The 17,284-nt window shown below is 53.9% G+C and overlaps 1 protein-coding gene across 6 annotated transcripts in view; it reads right to left on the bottom strand.

Annotated features, from left to right (window-relative positions):
- Nucleotides 1–1,318: 1,318 nt before the first annotated feature.
- LOC135190299 (discoidin domain-containing receptor 2-like) overlaps nucleotides 1,319–17,284 on the bottom strand; it is an 87,127-nt gene continuing 71,161 nt past the window's right edge. For 5 of the 6 annotated variants that reach the window (XM_064171515.1, XM_064171511.1, XM_064171513.1 and 2 more), the window contains 6 exons: nucleotides 16,416–16,660; nucleotides 12,098–12,219; nucleotides 10,284–10,481; nucleotides 7,355–7,589; nucleotides 5,093–5,242; nucleotides 1,319–3,943 (listed from right to left, as the gene is read on the bottom strand). In XM_064171515.1, the coding sequence (XP_064027585.1) occupies nucleotides 3,803–3,943; nucleotides 5,093–5,242; nucleotides 7,355–7,589; nucleotides 10,284–10,481; nucleotides 12,098–12,219; nucleotides 16,416–16,660 (1,091 nt within the window). In that variant the 3' untranslated portion in view covers nucleotides 1,319–3,802. Of the gene's footprint in view, nucleotides 3,944–4,298; nucleotides 4,337–5,092; nucleotides 5,243–7,354; nucleotides 7,590–10,283; nucleotides 10,482–12,097; nucleotides 12,220–16,415; nucleotides 16,661–17,284 lie in introns of all 6 variants that reach the window. The other variant, XM_064171516.1, reaches the window with a different exon arrangement.

Here is a 17,284-nt window from a genome sequence, read left to right as displayed (position 1 = left end):
CTACAGGAGGGCTGGGGAGGGACTATTGACAGGAATGGGTTTGAAGTGGCAGAGGGGAGATTGAAACTGGATGTTCCACCACGAGTGAGGGTGGTGAGACAGTGGCACAGGTTGAGGGTGCTGAGACACTGGCACAGGTTTCCCAGGGAGGCTGTGGAGCACAGAAGCACCCAATGTGATCAAAGATCATATTGGGTGCTTCTGTGCTCCACAACCTCCCTGGAGGTGTTCAGGACCAGGCTGGATGAAGCCTTGAGCAACCTGTTCTAGTGGGAGGTGTCTCTGCCTACAGCAGGTGGTTGGAATTGGTTGAGCTCTGAGGTCCCTTCCAACCTAAACCATTCTATGATTCTCTGTCAGTACCTGACAGCACTTCCAGCTGCAGCACACAGCTCTGGACAGGTCTTTTTGTCCTCCCACCTGGACACTGTGGCTGAGCAGGGTGATTTTATCTCATCTGTCAGGCTTCCTGAAGGCTGACAGCCCTGGGGACAGCAGTGCCAGATGTTCCTCAGGAGCAGCCCCAGCACAAAGCCATTCGTGCCGTGGTTTGTGCAGCAGCCTGGCAGAGCCCAGCCCACAGCTTCCTCTGAGCTGAGGGTGAACATGAAATAAAGCTGCTCCCTGCAGCAGCACCTGGGCACAGCACAGAGCAATGACCACAGGCTGGAGCAGGTCTCAGCAGCCTCCTGAGGATCAGAGGCTCACAGGATGTCAAGGGATGGAAGGGAGCCAAAGAGCTCAACCAGTCCAAGCCCCCCCTGCCAGAGCAGGACCATATAGTCTAGCTCAGGTCACACAGGAACACATCCAGATGGGCCTTGAAAGGCTCCAGAGCAGAGCAGAGGTCACCCAGGCCATCTCCAGCAGGCTGCAGAGGGACTGTTTCCAAAGGCCTGGAGTGATAGGGTGAGGGGTAATGGTTTTAGGATTAGAGAAAAGCAGATTTAGATTGGATGTTAGCAACAAGTACTGCACCATCAGGCTGCTGGAACATTGAAACAGGTTGCCCAGGGAGGTGATTGAGGGCCCAGCCCTGGAGATAGTCAAAGGTGAGGCTCAACAGGGCTCTGGGCAACTGCTCTTGTGGTAGATGTCCCTGCTGACTGCAGAGGGGTTGGACTGGATGAGCTTAGGAGGTCTCTTACCAACCCAAACCACTTCCCATCAAAGCTCACTCCTTTAAACAGCCACAGCCAGTGGCTGCCCCTTCCTCAAACCTGGGGGTGACACCTCCCACAGGGCTACTGAGTCAGAGAGCCAAACACTGCTCCTCAGCACAGACACCTGGGTTAGAAACACCACAGCAGCAAATGCCTTTCTGTCAAGGTTACCATTAGAATTTATTGATAGGAGAGCAACTTCGCCTGTCAACATGTCAAGGGAGGAACAGCACATCCTGACCCCAGAGAAGCAGAAAGCCCACCCAGGTGAGCTTGCAGCACTCTGGCTCCTCTCCACGCCCACGTGCAGGAGCCCAGGCACACAGCTGAGGGTTCCTTGGGTCCATGTTCTGAGGCAGGATAGAAATACTCCAGAAATACAATCAAGTGTGCTTGGCCAAGCCACCAGCGCCCAGCAGGCTACAGCAGGGACCACGCTGGCTTTGTCTCCTGTCACCCAGCTCCAGACACACACACAGGGAACAGCAGCCCACCCCAGGCCCCTCTGGGCAAAGGAGAACAAAAATACCCATCTTGGAGTGAGAGTCACCTGAGCCCCTGAAGGCCTCCCAGGGAGAGGAGATGGCTTGGACCCTCCAGCTCCTCAGCATGTAAAGGCGGCTCAGAGGACCAGCTTGGATGGAGATGCCCCCAGACAGGCAGGGGAACCCTACATGGGGTCTGCAGCAGGACAGTCTGGGCATAGTCCCATCAAGGGAGCTGCAGCTGGGGAACTTCAGGATGGAGACTGCTGTGCCCAGGGAGCAGACGTGGTCATGCCATGCTCCAGCAGCGAGACACCGGAGCAGGCTGCCCAGGGAGGCTGTGGATGCTCCCTCCCTGGAGGTGTTCAAGGTCAGGCTGGGTGAGGCCTTGAGCAACCTGGGCTAGTGGGAAGTGTCCCTGCTCATGGCAGGGGGTTGGAACTGGATGACCTGTAAGGTCCCTTGCACCCCAACCCACTCTGAATCCTGAGAGCTGCCAATCCAGAAGCATCATTTTCTTTCCACTTAGGCTCTGCTGGCGCTGGAGCTGCTTTGCCAGTCCCCTGTCAGCAGTGCCCTCTCGCAGGGCTGAGAGCACAGGCAGACATTCATCCTGGGCTTGTGGCTAAGAGAAACCAATTATCTTCAGGATCCTGACTGGAAAGATAAACTCTGCTGGCTGCTGCTTAAAAAAAAAGCCAAGTGCTGAGCTTTCATCTTCCCTCAGCTCGTGAAACGTTTGGTCCTAAGCAGCTCGCTGAACAACTAGAGAGGGAAGAGCAGAGTATTCCCTAGGCACCTGGTAAATCCACAATGGATTTATTGTAGAAGGAGCTGAATTCTCCAACTCACTCCAAGTGGATTTCAGAGCCCTCTCAAACCCTCCAGAGAATGAGCTGTTTGTGACAGGACAAAGGAGAAACAGCCTCGAGTTCAATGAGCGATGGCCCTGTGCTGCGCGGGGAGCCTTCAGACCAAGGCACAGAGCCGCTCTAAGGGGATGTGCCAGTCCCATCTCCCACTGCCAGACTGGATCGTGGCAACCAAGGAGCCTGGAGTGCATCTGCCTGCCTGATAGCACCAACCCTGCTGCTGCAGACCTGAGGAGCCCCTGGCACAGCGAGCATTGTGTGCCAGGGGACAGCTCGGACCCTGCTCCGCTGCCTCTCCTGCGAGCTCCTGCTCTGGGCACAGCTCAGATCCCTCTGCACATGGCACAGCACTGACCTAGAGATCTCATATTAATGGGTACTCCTACAGGGTTAATTGCACATCAGTCCATTGTGGCTACAAGTTTGTTAGGCTAAGAAATCTACATAATGACAGTAGTACAGTATCAGCTACTTTCCAATACAAACTCCCTACCCTAGCCTTAATTTGCAGGCCAGAAGAAGATCTTCAAACCTCCCTGACCTTCCTCTGACCTTTAACATTCATTTGCAACTTTTTTTTTTCCTCCTTTTTTTTTTTGTTTGTTTTTTTTTTCCCTAGAAAATAAACCCTAAAAATCCAGTGTGGGGAGAAGGCACATACAGAACAAAAGCAGTGCTTAACAACCACAGGAAAAGAGAAGAACATGACCTTGGACTCGGGTATCAGCATCCTCCGTGACTCCCAAAGGGTTGCCAAATGCTTTGTCAGTTCTCAAGTCCCTTCAACCATCTCCTAGCTCTAGACATTTCTAGGCTCTGACTACAGCTTGCCTGCAGCGAGAGCATACAGAAACACCTGCTAATGTGCACAAGACTTCCATTTGAGCCAATGGAAAAGTTCTGGAAGACTCAAGTCTTCGCTCCAAGTCTGTTCTCCAGTGGCAGCACTCTCACTGCCGGTAGCTTTCTCTTCCGCTCAGGAGAGAGCTCCAAGCCCCTCAAGGTTTTGCCCTGGAGGTGTTTGGGTACCTATTAAAAAATCCCTCTCACAGTATTCCCAGGAAACGATTCAGAAGAGGAGATGATTTTTCAACCAAGTGAGATCCTCTGGTCCTGCGTGTCAGACCATGGCCAAGAGAATGAGCAGCTGCCATGGACGTCTCGACCTAAACGCGGCACAGTCAGGGGAGGAGAGCAAGGTGGCCTGACCATCTTCCCGTGAGGTACAGGCCCAGGAGACACCACAGGCACCCTGTTCTCAACAGTCTGTCTCTTCCTGGAGTCAAATGTTTGATTCCAACTGTTCTAGCAGGAAGTGGTGAATCATGTCAAAAGTAGGACGATCTTTGATATCCCTGCTCCAACATTTCAGCATCAGGTCAAACACAGGGTTGGGGCACAGAGGAGTCTGGGAGAGATAGATCTGAAAGGCAGAAGGTGACAGCTGTGTCGGTGGTTTTTTTTCCATGGCAGAACTAAACCTTTCCCAAGCAAGCAAGCAGCAAGAGGACAGACTCAGCCCAGGTCTAGGAGCCGTAGCCATCATGCGGTGGCTGAAATCCATCGAGCGCTGCTCTGGCAGCGAGGCCTGGAGGGAGCTCTGCTGCCATCTCAAACAGCACCGAGGACACTCTGCCAGCTTGCCTGAAGAGCTGCTCACAACACAGCTGTCCCTCAGGAAACATCAATGCTTCACAGAGATTTGCCTCCTAAAGTGACAGACAAACACCAACCAAGCCCAGATTGACCACAGTAAAATCCGAGGAGGTTCAACTCACCGTGGCCAGCCCCAGAGGCTTTCTAAGCGTCCTGACAGCTTGTTAGCAGAGACAGAAAAACACCTTTTAGAGCTCAGCTAAGCACAGCTTGGCAGACTTCTTGTTGGTTTGGGGTTTTCCTCCCCCCTCTCATTTCAGTGCACATCTTTGAGGGGTCTTTACTAAATCATTGGGATTCAGGAGACCGAATAAAAGCTCCCACTCGTTTTATTCCCTGTAACCTTTTAATTTGGTTGGTGCTAAAGGGGAATTTGGGGAGAATGGGAAACTGTCCTCAAGTGGAACTCTCCTTTTTTTGGATACTGATGGGCTGGACTGGCCTGCATCACCACTGGGAGCTCCCAAAAGCAGCAGCAGTGGAGTGCATAGAGTTAGAGAGGAAAAAAAATGACACAAAAAAGCCCTTGGAGATGACCAAAGGCTTCTTGGCCCATTACAAGAGTATCTAATCCCTGGGAACTTAACAACTCCTCCTCCCCCACTTCAGTTTGTACTTCCTCATCTTTCAGAGCAAATGCCACTGGCAGAGAGATCTTAGAGAGGAAAAGAGCAAAAGGGTTGTGTAGGAGAGCCCAGAAAAGCAAAGGAGGACAGGGCAGACTGGAACAGAAGTGGCTTATAGTAAGGAAGCAGCACTGGACAGAGCCAAGAGAGTCTTCCAGAGGGGCTCCAAGGCAGGAAAGCAGGTGCAGAGAGCCTAGGTAGCAGGGAAGGCAGGAGGGACACACTTGAGAGGAAGAGTAACAGACAGAGGAGCAGCAGGAAGGCCCTGGGAAGGTCCTGTGTGCTCTCACCTGCCTGCCCTGGCTGCGGAAGAACTCTCCGGTGTTCTCGATCACCTGCTCGTCCGACAGCAGGCTGTAAGGCTGCTCCTTGCACAGCACAAACATCTCCCACAGGGTCACCCCAAATGCCCACACATCACTGGCTGTGGTGAACTTGCCCTGTGAACAGAGAGGATGTTGTAAGCCCAGGCTGCTGCTGGGGCACATGCAGCAATAACCATTTAGCCTCCACCCTCTGCAGCTGGAGAGCAGGAGGCAGAACTCCCAGCTGGGGACACCCCCTGGAAAGAGACAGCAGAGCAGGTGACCTGGGCTCAGCAGTGCAGAGGGACTGAGCTGTCACCTGCCTGCTTTCTGGGGCAGGAGCAGCACCTCTGTGGGACCCAGGGGACAGCTCTAAGAAGGTGCAGCTTTCACTGAGGCAAACCTTCAAAACAAGGAGCAAGTGCCAGAGGGAGAGCCAGAGAGAGAGCCAGAGAGAGAATCATAGAATCAACCAGGTTGGAAGAGACCTCCAAGATCATCCAGTCCAACCTATCCCCCAGCCCTATCCAGTCAACCAGAGAGAGCCAGAGAGAGAGCCTGCTCGTCCTCCTGAGGACAGCTGTGTTTGCAGCTGTAGGAGAAAGGAGTGTGGCAGAGGGTGGAAAGCTGCTGCCTATCTCCACCCAAAAAATGGCAGCACAGCACAGCAAAGCCTTTGAACAGGGAACAGAGCCCTTGGGGTGAAAGCAGAGCTGGAGCAGACTCCAGACTTGGAGCAAAGGCCAAGACAATGTTGATCTCTGCACATGAAGAAGCTGGTGACAGTCTGCCTGCTGTCCCTGTTTTCTGCCTTCAAAAGTGTTTCCAGGCAGGCTGGGTTTGAAGAATGTGCTTCTGAAGGAGGAAAAGGAGCAAAAGGATTGCTCAGGAAACAACAGCAACCAGTCAGGGGCTGCAGGGCCTGTTTGGGTAGAGATCAGCCAGGACACAGACTGCCCAGGCTGATGGCAGCACCACAGAACAGGTTGAGCTGGAAAGGACCTTAAAGATCATTTAGTTCCACCCCCTGCCATGGGCAGGGACACCCTCCCCTAGCACAGGTGTTCAAGGCCAGTCTGGCCTTGAACACCTCCAGGGAGGGGGCAGCCACAGCCTCCCTGGGCAGCCTGCTCCAGTGTTTCACCACCTTCATAGGGAAGAGTTTCTTCCTAATCTCCACTCTCACTTTCCTCTCCTCCAGCTCAAAGCCATTGTCCCTGACACTACAACCCCTTGTAAAAAGTCCCTCCCCAGCTCTCTCCTGGCCCCATTCAGCTACTAGAAGGCTGCTTTATGGTCTCCCCAGGGCCTTCTCCATCCTGAAGAGCCCCAAATCTCTCAGCCTGTCCCCACAGTGGAGCTTCTCCACCCTCTGGCTATCTTCATGGCCTCCTCTGGACCCACTCCAACAGTTCCATGTCTTTGTGCTGGGGGCACCAGGACTGGACACAGTACTGCAGGTGGGGTCTCAGCAGAGCAGAGGAGGAGAATCCTCTCCCTCATCCTGGTGGTCACCTGGCAACTCCAGCAGCCTGGCAGTGTGTGGAAGATGCTCACAGCAGGCAGATGGGAATGACCTCTGGCTCAGGTGCAGCTGTAACTAGGGAGACAGAGGCACCTCAGAACAGCTGAAGCCTGTCAGCCTGCAGAGCAGAGGCAATCACAGCTGTGCAGGGTAAGAAAGCACAGCCAGGTGATCTCAGCAACCAGTCAGAGAGGAATACTGGGCTGAACATGAAGGACCTGCCTCCAGACTGCATCTGTTTGGGCTCTTGAACCTGCACCTCTCCTGCAGGGACTGTTCAGTCTGCAAGAGGCTCCAGGGAGTCCTTAGAGCAGCCTTGCAGTACCTGAAGGGGCTACAGAAGAGCTGAGGAGGGACTTCTGACAAGGGCTTGTGGCGACAGGACAAGGGGTGGTGGCTTCAGACTGGAAGAAGCTGGATTTAGGTTTGACATTAGGAAGAAATTCTTCCCCAGGAGGATGGTGAAGCCCTGGAACAAGTTGCCCAGAGAAGCTGTGGAGGCTTCAACCTTGGAATTGCACAAGGCTAGGTTGGATGAGGCTTTGAGCAGCCTGGGCTAGTGAGAGGTGTCCCTGCCTATAACAGGGGGGTTGGAACTGGCTGAGCTTTGAGCTCCCTTCCAACCTAACCCATTCTATGACTCTATAGATGTGCCACTGCTGCAAGGGCACAGCGAAGGAGGAGAGAGGAAGGGAGAGGGAATGGTTTGGTGCAGTCCCTACCAGGAGGATGCTCTCCCAGGCCATCCAGCGGATGGGCAGCACAGCTCTGCCCTGGATGCGGTAGTAGTCGCCGCTGTAGAGGTTCCTGCTCATGCCAAAGTCTGCAATCTTGATGGTGTGGTTGTTGCCCACCAGGCAGTTGCGAGTGGCCAGGTCCCTGTGCACGAAGTTGAGAGATGCCAAATACTTCATGCCCGAGGCGATCTGCGTGGCCATGTACAGCAGGTTGGAGTGGCTGCGGCGAGAGAAAGCACAACACCAGGGGGGAAAAGTCAGTGGGCACAGCCTGCAAGGTGCTGCCTGCTCCTCTTCCCTGCTCTCCCCATTCCAGCAGCTCAGTCTCTCCTGTCCCACCTGCACTTTGGAAGGGTCCCCTCAGCAGGTAACTTTTGGTGTGCTGCTCTCAGCAAGCCCTGCAGGGATGCAAATTCACAGCACCATGCAGGTTGGCACAGCCCCTCAGGAGCACTGAGCCCAACCTAGAGCCCTGCTCTAAAAGACTCACCTTAAACCACAGCCCCAAGCACCACATCCAAACCACACTGAAACACAGCCAGGCTGGGGGATTCCACCACCTCCCTGGGCAGCTCATTCCAGTCCCTGGCCACTCTCTCCAGGAAAAACTTCTTCCTAATGTCCAAGCTAAACCTCCCCAGGCTCAGCTTGAGGCCATTCCCCCTTGTTCTGTCTCCAATTCCCTGTGAGCAGAGCCCAGCAGCAGCCTCTCCACAAAGTCCCTTCAGGTAGTTGGAGACAGCAATGAGCTCTCCCCTCATCCTCCTCAATCTAACCATCCCCAGCTCCCTCAGTCTCTCCTCATCAGATTTATTCTCTAGGTCTGCCCACAGAGGGGCAGGACAGGAGACACTTCTCAGCAGAGTCCTGCTCACAACTTGCTGGCCACCCAGAGACACAGCAGGGAGGTGCATTTCACATACCACCGAGCCACAAGGACTTTTAAATGTGTGACCTCTCTGCAGGGATGAGCTGCACCACATTTGGTGCACTGAGCTTGAGAGCCAGGTGGGATGGATCTTGCCATGGCAGACCCCAGCAGGGACAAGCTGCAGTCCTTGGCAGGGGGATTCACTCCATTCTCAGTAAACAGCTCCCCTGCAGACAGCTGAGAGCCAGCCACACCAGCATCCTTCAACCTGAAACTGTATCTGGCTGGAAGGGACAAAGGTGAGGCTGGAGGATGGGACAGAGAGAAGACAAACGAGAGGCAGAGCCGAGTAACAGAAACCAACAATGTGAGTGACAATGCTAAAGTCAGGTAAGACATGAGGAGAGATAAAGAAGAAAAGCTTGAGGCTTTGGCCAGGGACTAAAATCCAATTCTAAAGATGAAAGCTGTTTAAGATGTGCAGGGCACTGGGGAGAGCTGGGCTGTGCTTCTACTCAGCTGCAAACCCTGTCTCAGCCTGCTGTGCATTGACTGCAGGATGCCAGTTTAACACTGCCCAACAGGACTACTGCCCACTGCCAGCTACCTGGCAGCAAGGCTGCTGGTGGCAGGACCCAGCCATCTCCTGCCCAGTCCACTGACAGAACTGGTCCTAACTGCCTAATCCTGAAAGGAGAACCAACTGCAATGCTCTGGGGAGGTCCATGCCAAGGCTGAGCAAGGCAGCAGCTTCTGCTCAGTGCAGGTTTCTTTGTGGAGCAGAAGATATCAGTCCTACACACAGCTCCCCTCTGGGGAAAGGATTTCTGCAGCACCAGAGAGGCTTTCACATGAGATTGGATCCTCCCATGGAGGAGGGAGATAAATGCCACCACTGACAGCAAATGGGTTTCTTTGCCAAGTATTCTCCTTCTGTTGGCTGATGAAATCTTTCCTTACTGAAGTTCAACACTCAGCCCCCCCTCATGTAGCATTGTTTTTCTTTTAGGCATCCAGAAAACTTCTGAACCTTCTAAAAACCTTTAGGGACACTCTTGGGTTTCATCCCAAAACGGCTGCTGGAATGCAGTTGGCTTCTCCTGTTGATGAAATACTCGATGCAAGCCCACTAAGATGACCAGATGGTCACATCAGTAAACACTGTGACCAGAAGAGCTCAAAGCCAGGGACACCTCACAGCAACATGAGCTTCCAGAGGCCTCTAGAACAGCCTCCCATGTAAGGCAGCAGCTGTGCCAATGGCTGGGCTAGGGGAAGATCATAGAATGGTTTGGGTTGGAAGGGACCTCCAGAGGTCCTCTTGTCAAATCCCCCTGCAGTCAGCAGGGACAGCTCATTAGATCAGGCTGCTCTGAGCCCTGTCCAGCCTCACCTTGAATATCTCCTAGGATGGGACCTCAACCACCTCCCTGGGCAGTTTGCTGCAGTGTTCTGCTGCCCTCAGGGCAAAGAGATTCTTCCTAACATCGAATCTGAATCTCCTCTTCTCTACTCACTCCCTGGCAAGTGCAGCACCCAGCATGAAAACAGCCAGGGGGCGAAGGGCTGGAGAGCAGCTCTCTTGTGGACTCAAGAGAAGACTTTGGGGAGCTAGTGAGTGAAAAGCTGACTGTTCCCTGACTCCATCTGCTCCCACCCCAAAGTCAACCTGGCCTGGGCTGATCCCCAGCAGCATAGATGGCAGGTGGAGGGAGGGGATTCTGCCCCTCTGCTGTGCTCTGCTGAGACTCCACCTGCAGGGCTGGGGCCAGCTCTGGAGTGCTCAGCAGAGCGCAGACAAGAACCTGTGGGAGCAGGGCCAGAGGAGGCCACAGCAATGCTGGCAGGGCTGGAAGGGCTCTGCTGTGAGGCCAGGCTGGGAGCTGGGATTGTTGCAGTGTTGCACTGCCCTCATGGTAAAGAGCTTCCTCCTAACATCCAAACTAAACCTACTCTTCTCCACTCAGTGCCTGGCAAGCGCAGCAGACGGAAGCAAGAGCTCTGCAGCGCTGATTCACCCCAGAGCTGGGCAGCTCCTCCTACCTGACACAGGGAATGTTGTTGGAAACAGCAAATTTGCTGTAGATCTCCCTCTGAGAAAGGAACTGGTTGAGGTCTCCGTTTTCCATGTACTCTGTGATCATGCAGAGGGGGTCCTCACGCACACACACCCCCAGCAGCCGGATGATGTTTGGGTTCTTCAGGCGCGACATGATCTTGATCTCCTTCAGGAAGTCATTCCTGGTGAAACACAACCACAGAATGAAGCAGGATGGAAAAGACCTTCAAGATCATCCAGTCCAACCTAGCACCTAAGACCTTCTAATTAACTAACCCACAGCACCAAGTGCCTCATGCAGCCTCCTCTTAAACACCTCTAAGGACGGCGACTGCACCACCTCCCTGGGCAGCCCATTCCAATGCCAATCACTCTCTCTGACAACAACTTCATCCTCACATCCAGCCTGAACCTGCCCTGGCACAGCTTGAGGCAGTGTCCCCTTGTTCTGTTGCTGGGTGCCTGGCAGCAGAGCCCAACCCCACCTGGCTACAGCCTCCCTGCAGGCAGCTGCAGGCAGCAATGAGCTCTGTCCTGAGCCTCCTCTGCTGCAGGCTGCACACCCCCAGCTCCCTCAGCCTCTCCTCACAGGGCTCTGCTCCAGGCCCCTCCCCAGCCTTGCTGCCCTTCTCTCAACACCTTCCAGCACCTCAACATCTCTCTTGAATCCAGGAGCCCAGAACTAGACACAGCACTCAAGGTGTGTCCTGAGCAGTGCTGAGCACAGGGGCAGAAGAACCTCCCTTGTCCTGCTGCCCACACTGCTCCTGAGCCAGCCCAGGATGCCATTGGCTTTCTTGGTCACCTGGGCACACTTCAGTCTCATGTTCAGCTGCCAAACAACAGCCCCAGCTCCCTCTCTGCTCTCAGCCCCTCTGTCCCCAGCCTGTAGCACTGCATGGGGTTGTTGTGGCCAAGATGCAGAACCCAGCACTTGGCCTTGTTAAAGCTCCTGGTGCTGGACTGTGCCCATCTACCCAGCCTGTCCAGGTCCCCCTGCAGAGCCCAGAACACAGGTTCAGATGCTCAACTCCTTGTCTAAGGGAAGCAGAAGTGGCACTTAAGAAAAATCTCAGCTCAGAGATTTTGTCCAGCAGGTCTGAAGCTGGTTCTGTGGTGGTGTTCAACATCAGCCCCTTCCCCAGCACAGCACCTCAGTGTCACACCTTGTCCATTCCTGCTGTGCTGCATCCTGTCCCTCACAGAAACACACAGAACATGAAGTAGAACATGACTAGAACAGTGTGGTCAGTTTTGGGCTCCCCAGATCAGGAGGGACAGGGATCTACTTGAAAGAGTACACAGGAGGGCTATGAAGATGAGGGGGCTGGAGCAGTGCCTTATGAGGAGAGGCTGAGAGGCTGGGGCTGTTTGGTTGGGTGAAGAGAAGACTCAGAGGGGATCTAAGCAATGTTTCTAAATACCTGAGAGCTGGGGGCCAAGAGGCAGGGGACAAACTCTGCTCAGTCGTGTCCTGTGATAGGACAAGGGGCAATGGATGGAAACTACAGCACAGGAAGTTCCACCTCAACATGAGGAAGAACTTCTTTACTGTAAGGCTCATAGAGCCCTGGCACAGGCTGCCCAGAGAGGCTGTGGAGTCTCCTCTGGAGCCTTTCCAGCCCTGTCTGGATGTGTTCCTGTGTGGCTTGCACTAGATTCTACGGTCCTGCTCTGGCAGGGGGTTGGGCATCACCTGTGGAGGTGTGATCCTGTGATGACAGCTCCTGCAGGAGGCCCCAGGGCTAACCTGCATGAAACTTGCTGGGAGGCATTTCCCTTCCCCCTCAGCCCTCACCTGGCTGTTTTGTTGACATCTGATCGCAGCATTTTCACCGCCACGAGGACCGGCTGGTGAGTGAACTCTGTGGAGGAGACCCCCAGGAATTCCAGCAGCCCATCAGCTTCACAAAGGTGCACCTGCAGGGCAGAAGGCAGATTGTTGTCCTCAGGCAGAAAAGCAGAGGAAAAGAACATCAGATTGAGGCCATCGGTTTGGTCACTGCCAGCAGAATGAGCAAGTGAATGACCTACTGAAGGTGACACTGCTCTGACCAGCCCCAGCCCCCAGGCTGGCCCTAGGTCCTGGACAAGATGTGCTCATGCACATATCATCATGGAACTGTTTGGGTTGGAAAAGCCCTCTAAGATCATCGAGTGCAGCCACCAACCCAACATCACCATGGCAACAAAACCATGGCCCCAAGTGCCATGGCCACAGGTGTCTGGAACACCTCCAGGCATGGGGACTCCACCACCTCCCTGGGCAGCCTGTGCCAATCCCTGACCACTCTTGCAGCAAAGACATTTTTCCTCATCTCCAACCTAACCCTCCCCTGGCACAATTTCAGGCTAATTCTTCTCCTTCCATCATGTGATACTGAGGAGAAGAGCCCAACCCCCACCACACTCCAACCCCCTACATACATCCAGCTCTGGAGCCCCCATTACAAGAAGGATGTGGAGATGCTGGAGAGTGTCCAGAGCAGGGCCAGGAGGATGCTCAGAGGCTGCAGCAGCTCTGCTGTGAGCACAGGCTGAAAGAGTTGGGGCTGTGCAGGCTGGAGCAGAGGAGGCTCCCAGGTCACCTTCTTGTGTCCTGCCAGGATCTGAAGGGGGCTAGAAAAAAGCTGGGGAGGGACTTTTCAGGCTCTCAGGGAGTGACAGGAGTGGGGGGAAAGGAGCAAAGCTGGAGGTGAGGAGGAAGTTGTTGAGCAGGAGAGTGGTGAGAGGCTGGAATGGGCTGCCCAGGGAGATGGTGGAGTTGCCGTGACTGGAGGTGTTTGAGGCCAGGCTGGCTGAGGCTGTGTGCAGCCTGCTCTAGGGTAGGGTGTCCCTGGGCATGGCAGGGGGGTTGGGACTGGCTGCTCCTTGTGGTCCCTTCCACCCCTGACTGGTTCTATATACAGCCCATGACACAGGAACACAGGATTGCAGCCTCCTGCATCTCCAACACACTCAATTTACTGCACATGTGCAGAGTGGTGCAGTAGCCTACTGGGACAGTCCAAACCACCCAGAGAAGATGGGAGAGAAGTTCAGCATGGCTTCTGTGGCTGGAGCTGTCTGCTTTACTCTGCATGGCTGCAGCAAGTCTGGCAAGTAGAGCACATCACAGCTGCCATACAAGTCCAGAACTGCTCTTGCAGCCTTTAGTCGCTGCTCAAGCTTCACTGAGGAGCATCCAGGAATCCCAAAGGGCTATCCAAAGTCCTCTAATTGCAAAAAAGAGAAAAGAAAACAAAGAAGTAAGAGTATAAGAGAGAGGTGTGTACATGTAATATCTCTATTGATGATCTGGAGCAAGGGATTCAGTCCAGCACCAGTAAGTTTGCAGATGACACCAATCTAGGAGCAGCTGTGGAACTGTTGGAGGGTAGGAGAGCCCTGCAGAGGGACCTGGCCAGGCTGGATGGATAGGCAGAGGACAAGGGAATGAGATTTAATAAGGCTAAGTGCAGGGTTCTATACTTTGGCCACAACAACCCCAAGCAGCGTCACAGGCTGGGGCCAGAGTGGCTGAGAGCAGCCAAGCAGAGAGGGAGCTGGGGGTATTGGTAGGTAGGCATCCTGGGCTGGCTCAGGAGCAGTGTGGGCAGCAGGACAAGGGAGGTTCTTCTGCCCCTATGGTCAGCACTGCTCAGGACACACCTGGAGTGCTGTGTCCAGTTCTGGGCTCCTCCACTGCAGAGAGCTGTTGAGGTGCTGGAAGGTGTTTGGAGAAGGGCAGCAAGGCTGGGGAGGGGCCTGGAGCAGAGCCCTGTGAGGAGAGGCTGAGGGAGCTGGGGGTGTGCAGCCTGCAGCAGAGGAGGCTCAGGGCAGAGCTCACTGCTGCCTGCAGCTGCCTGCAGGGAGGCTGTAGCCAGGTGGGGTTGGGCTCTGCTGCCAGGCAGCCAGCAACAGAAGAAGGGGACACAGCCTCAAGTTGTGCCAGGGCAGGTTCAGGCTGGATGTTAGGAGGAAATTGTTGTCAGAGAGAGTGATTGGCATTGGAATGGGCTGCCCAGGGAGGTGGTGGAGTCTCTGTGGCTGGAGGTGTTGAAGCCAAGCCTGGCTGGGGCACTTAGTGCCATGGTCTGGGTTGATTGGATAGGTCTGAGGGATAGGTTGGGCTGGCTGAGCTTGGAGGTCTCTTCCAACCTGGCTGATTCTCTGATTCCATTATGTCCTTGTGTGTGATGTGAACACCCAACCTCTGTCTATCCCCAGAGATGCTGAGGAGCAGACAGAATTGCAGGCTTCTTCAGATTAAAAAAAAAACAAAAACCAAAATTTGTCAGGCTTGCATAAGGAGGGGAGATAAGGAACTTGGTTAAGAGGTTACCTGAGTGCACATTCAAATGGAGAACTGGGTAAGAGAGGCTGGAGTGGGGAAAAGGAGACACACCTGAGCATGTGGGACAGGAAAAAGGACTGGGGGAAGGGAGCAGACTGAGGGTGTCAAAGACTTGCAGCAGGGAGGGGAATTTAAAGGGAACTTAATGAATCTTCTCTGAAGGAAGCAGCCAGAACTCCTGTGACAAGCATGGGGAGGGCAAAGCAGACAGCACAGCAAAAGAGACAAACCCAGAGGACAGAACCAGAAGTATAGGGTTGGTGCTGCAGTTACCTGGAGAAGGAAACCTGCTGTGGTCAGAGGACAGCAGGAACAGGAAAGCAGCATGGTTCTGAGCAGGTGTAGCACAGTAGTGTGTCACTGAGCCCAGGGAGAGGGTGGTTAGGAGCAAGGAAGGGAAAAAGTTTGAAAGGGAAGGAAGCACTGAGTGGAGAGGTGGAAAATGCCACCAGCCATTGTTTCTAGAAGCAAGACTGCAACCATGGCAGAGCAGAGCATGAGAGGATGTCCAGCTTGGCAAAGACTAAGCAGGTGAGGCAGAGAGACAGGAGAACGAGGCAGCACCTCTGCAAACGTGAGGGGAAGAGCCTGCAGGTGGGAGGAAAGGAACAGGCTCTGAATCAGCCTGCAAGGAAAATGGAGCAGCCTGGCTGGGGCTGTCTGACAACACAGAGGAGGAGGAGAAGAAACTTTGGCAGTTATTAGGACAGGAAGGAGGGGGAAGGAGGAACCACAAGTGAAATAATGAGGGGAGAGAAAAACCAACAACTCTGTTTCACTTTCAGAGTACAGCCCAAGAGAGGGCAGGATCCAGGCAACAGCAGAAGGAGCTACACTCAGAGCCAGGTGAAGAGGTGGAGGACATGGCCACATTCCCAAGACAGAGTGATTCAGAAGGAAAGGAATGGGATGGAGAAGAGGCTGGGGCAGAGAGGGTGTGCTGTCAGAAGGGGGGAACTGCAAAGATGGGCTCACCAGAGGAGGAAGCAGTCAGTTTTTGCCAGAACCTAACAGGCAGGACTGCAAGTGAGCAAAAGCTGGGAAGAAAAAGGGAGACAGTGGAAGAGTGGGAACAGGAGAGGGGAAGACCTGCTCAGCATGGAATTAGGGATATTGTGGAAACAAATCAGGGAAAAGGGAGGAGGTGAAGACATTCACAGCTTGAAGGGAGCTCAAGGAGCACAGGAAAGCTTGACAGAGGGCAGATGCCTGCATCATGCTGCCTGAGGCTTCTGACAAACTGGGGCTTGAGCAAGCAGCAATGCTGGAGAATTGGTGAGGGCATCAGAGTGCTCGGGTCAGTCTGCAGAGCCCCACCAGAAGCTCCATCTATGGGTGGGAAAGCATTTCACAGCCAGGACCAATCTGTCCTTCCTGCAGCCTTTGCCAGAGCTTTCAAACTCCTGTGCCTAAGGGCAGGTGACAGCCATCACACGTTTGAGATGTCCACAGAAGACCATGACAGTCTGAACTCCCACCCTAGGCCTCTTCTGTAACTACAAACAGGGATATAGACACTGAGCAGAAGAAGTCTGCACAGTTCATCTGCTGAGAAAGATTCAGGGTGGCAAGCAGCAGCCTCACAGGTGCAGAATGGAGCTCTCTGAGGCCTGATCTAAGCAGCACCAACATCAGAGAGACACGAACTAAACAAAACACTGATATGCAGAACCCTCAGCCCCCAAGGATGAAGCAGGGCCAGAGAGAGGCAGCTCAGAAGATCCATCTCTGCCAGGCACCACCTTCCTGTTGGAGGAAAAGTGGAAGAGAGCAGCTGTACCTCTCCAAACTGTCCTTCTCCCAGCTTCTCCTTCAGTCGCAGCTGCTGCCGCGGGAATTCACCTACTGAGATGTCCTTCTTGGTGAGGGAATCCACGGTGAGGGCTGGCACTGCATACATGTTGTTGCCTGTCACACCTTGCAGGTGGACAATATCTGTTTCAGCATAGTGAGGAACATTGTTCTGAAAGCCTTGGTGAGGAGTGGACTTGGTCAGGTCGGGCTCAGCATAGTCCCCACTGCACACTAAGTGGAAAGCAAAGATAGGTGGAGTCAGACACTTGACAGCAGCATAGCTCAGCTTCCACTCCTCTCAGACCTGCAGACCCCTGGGAATTCAGCCCAGCTGGGTGCCTACCACCTTGTCCAAGATGGAAAACTCTGATTTAACCAGATCTGCTTAAAGCAGATCAAGGCAGACCCAACAGACACCAGGATACCTGTGAGGTGCCAGTGAATTCGTGTTGAACGCTGCCTGCTCCATCTGGCTGTGAGGGCTCAAGTTCCAGTCCAGACGTGGAGACATGAGTCTGAAGTGATTTCCTCTCTGTGATTCATCCTAAACATGATCTGTTCCCCTTACCTGATGCAGGGATGTTGGCTACAACATCAAACTTGCTCTGGGTTTCCTCCTGCAGTAAGAAGTTGTGGGAGCTTCCAGACTGCATGTCCCCTGTTAATAAGCTGCAGTGCAGACTGCTCCCACCAGCACCGTGGGGGTAACTGTGATGAGCTCTGAGTGCTCAGCATCACACAGAATATTCATTCTGCTTCAAATTCACATCCTGACTCAATCCCAGCTCAATGCTCCATCTCAGCAACTCCTCAGTGCTTGAGGAATGCAGCAATGCCACCGGTCAGGACAAAACA

Source organism: Pogoniulus pusillus, chromosome 35 (genome assembly GCF_015220805.1).
Source record: "Pogoniulus pusillus isolate bPogPus1 chromosome 35, bPogPus1.pri, whole genome shotgun sequence".
Taxonomy (NCBI): Eukaryota; Metazoa; Chordata; class Aves; order Piciformes; family Lybiidae; genus Pogoniulus; species Pogoniulus pusillus.
This window is presented reverse-complemented; position numbering and strand designations above follow the sequence as displayed.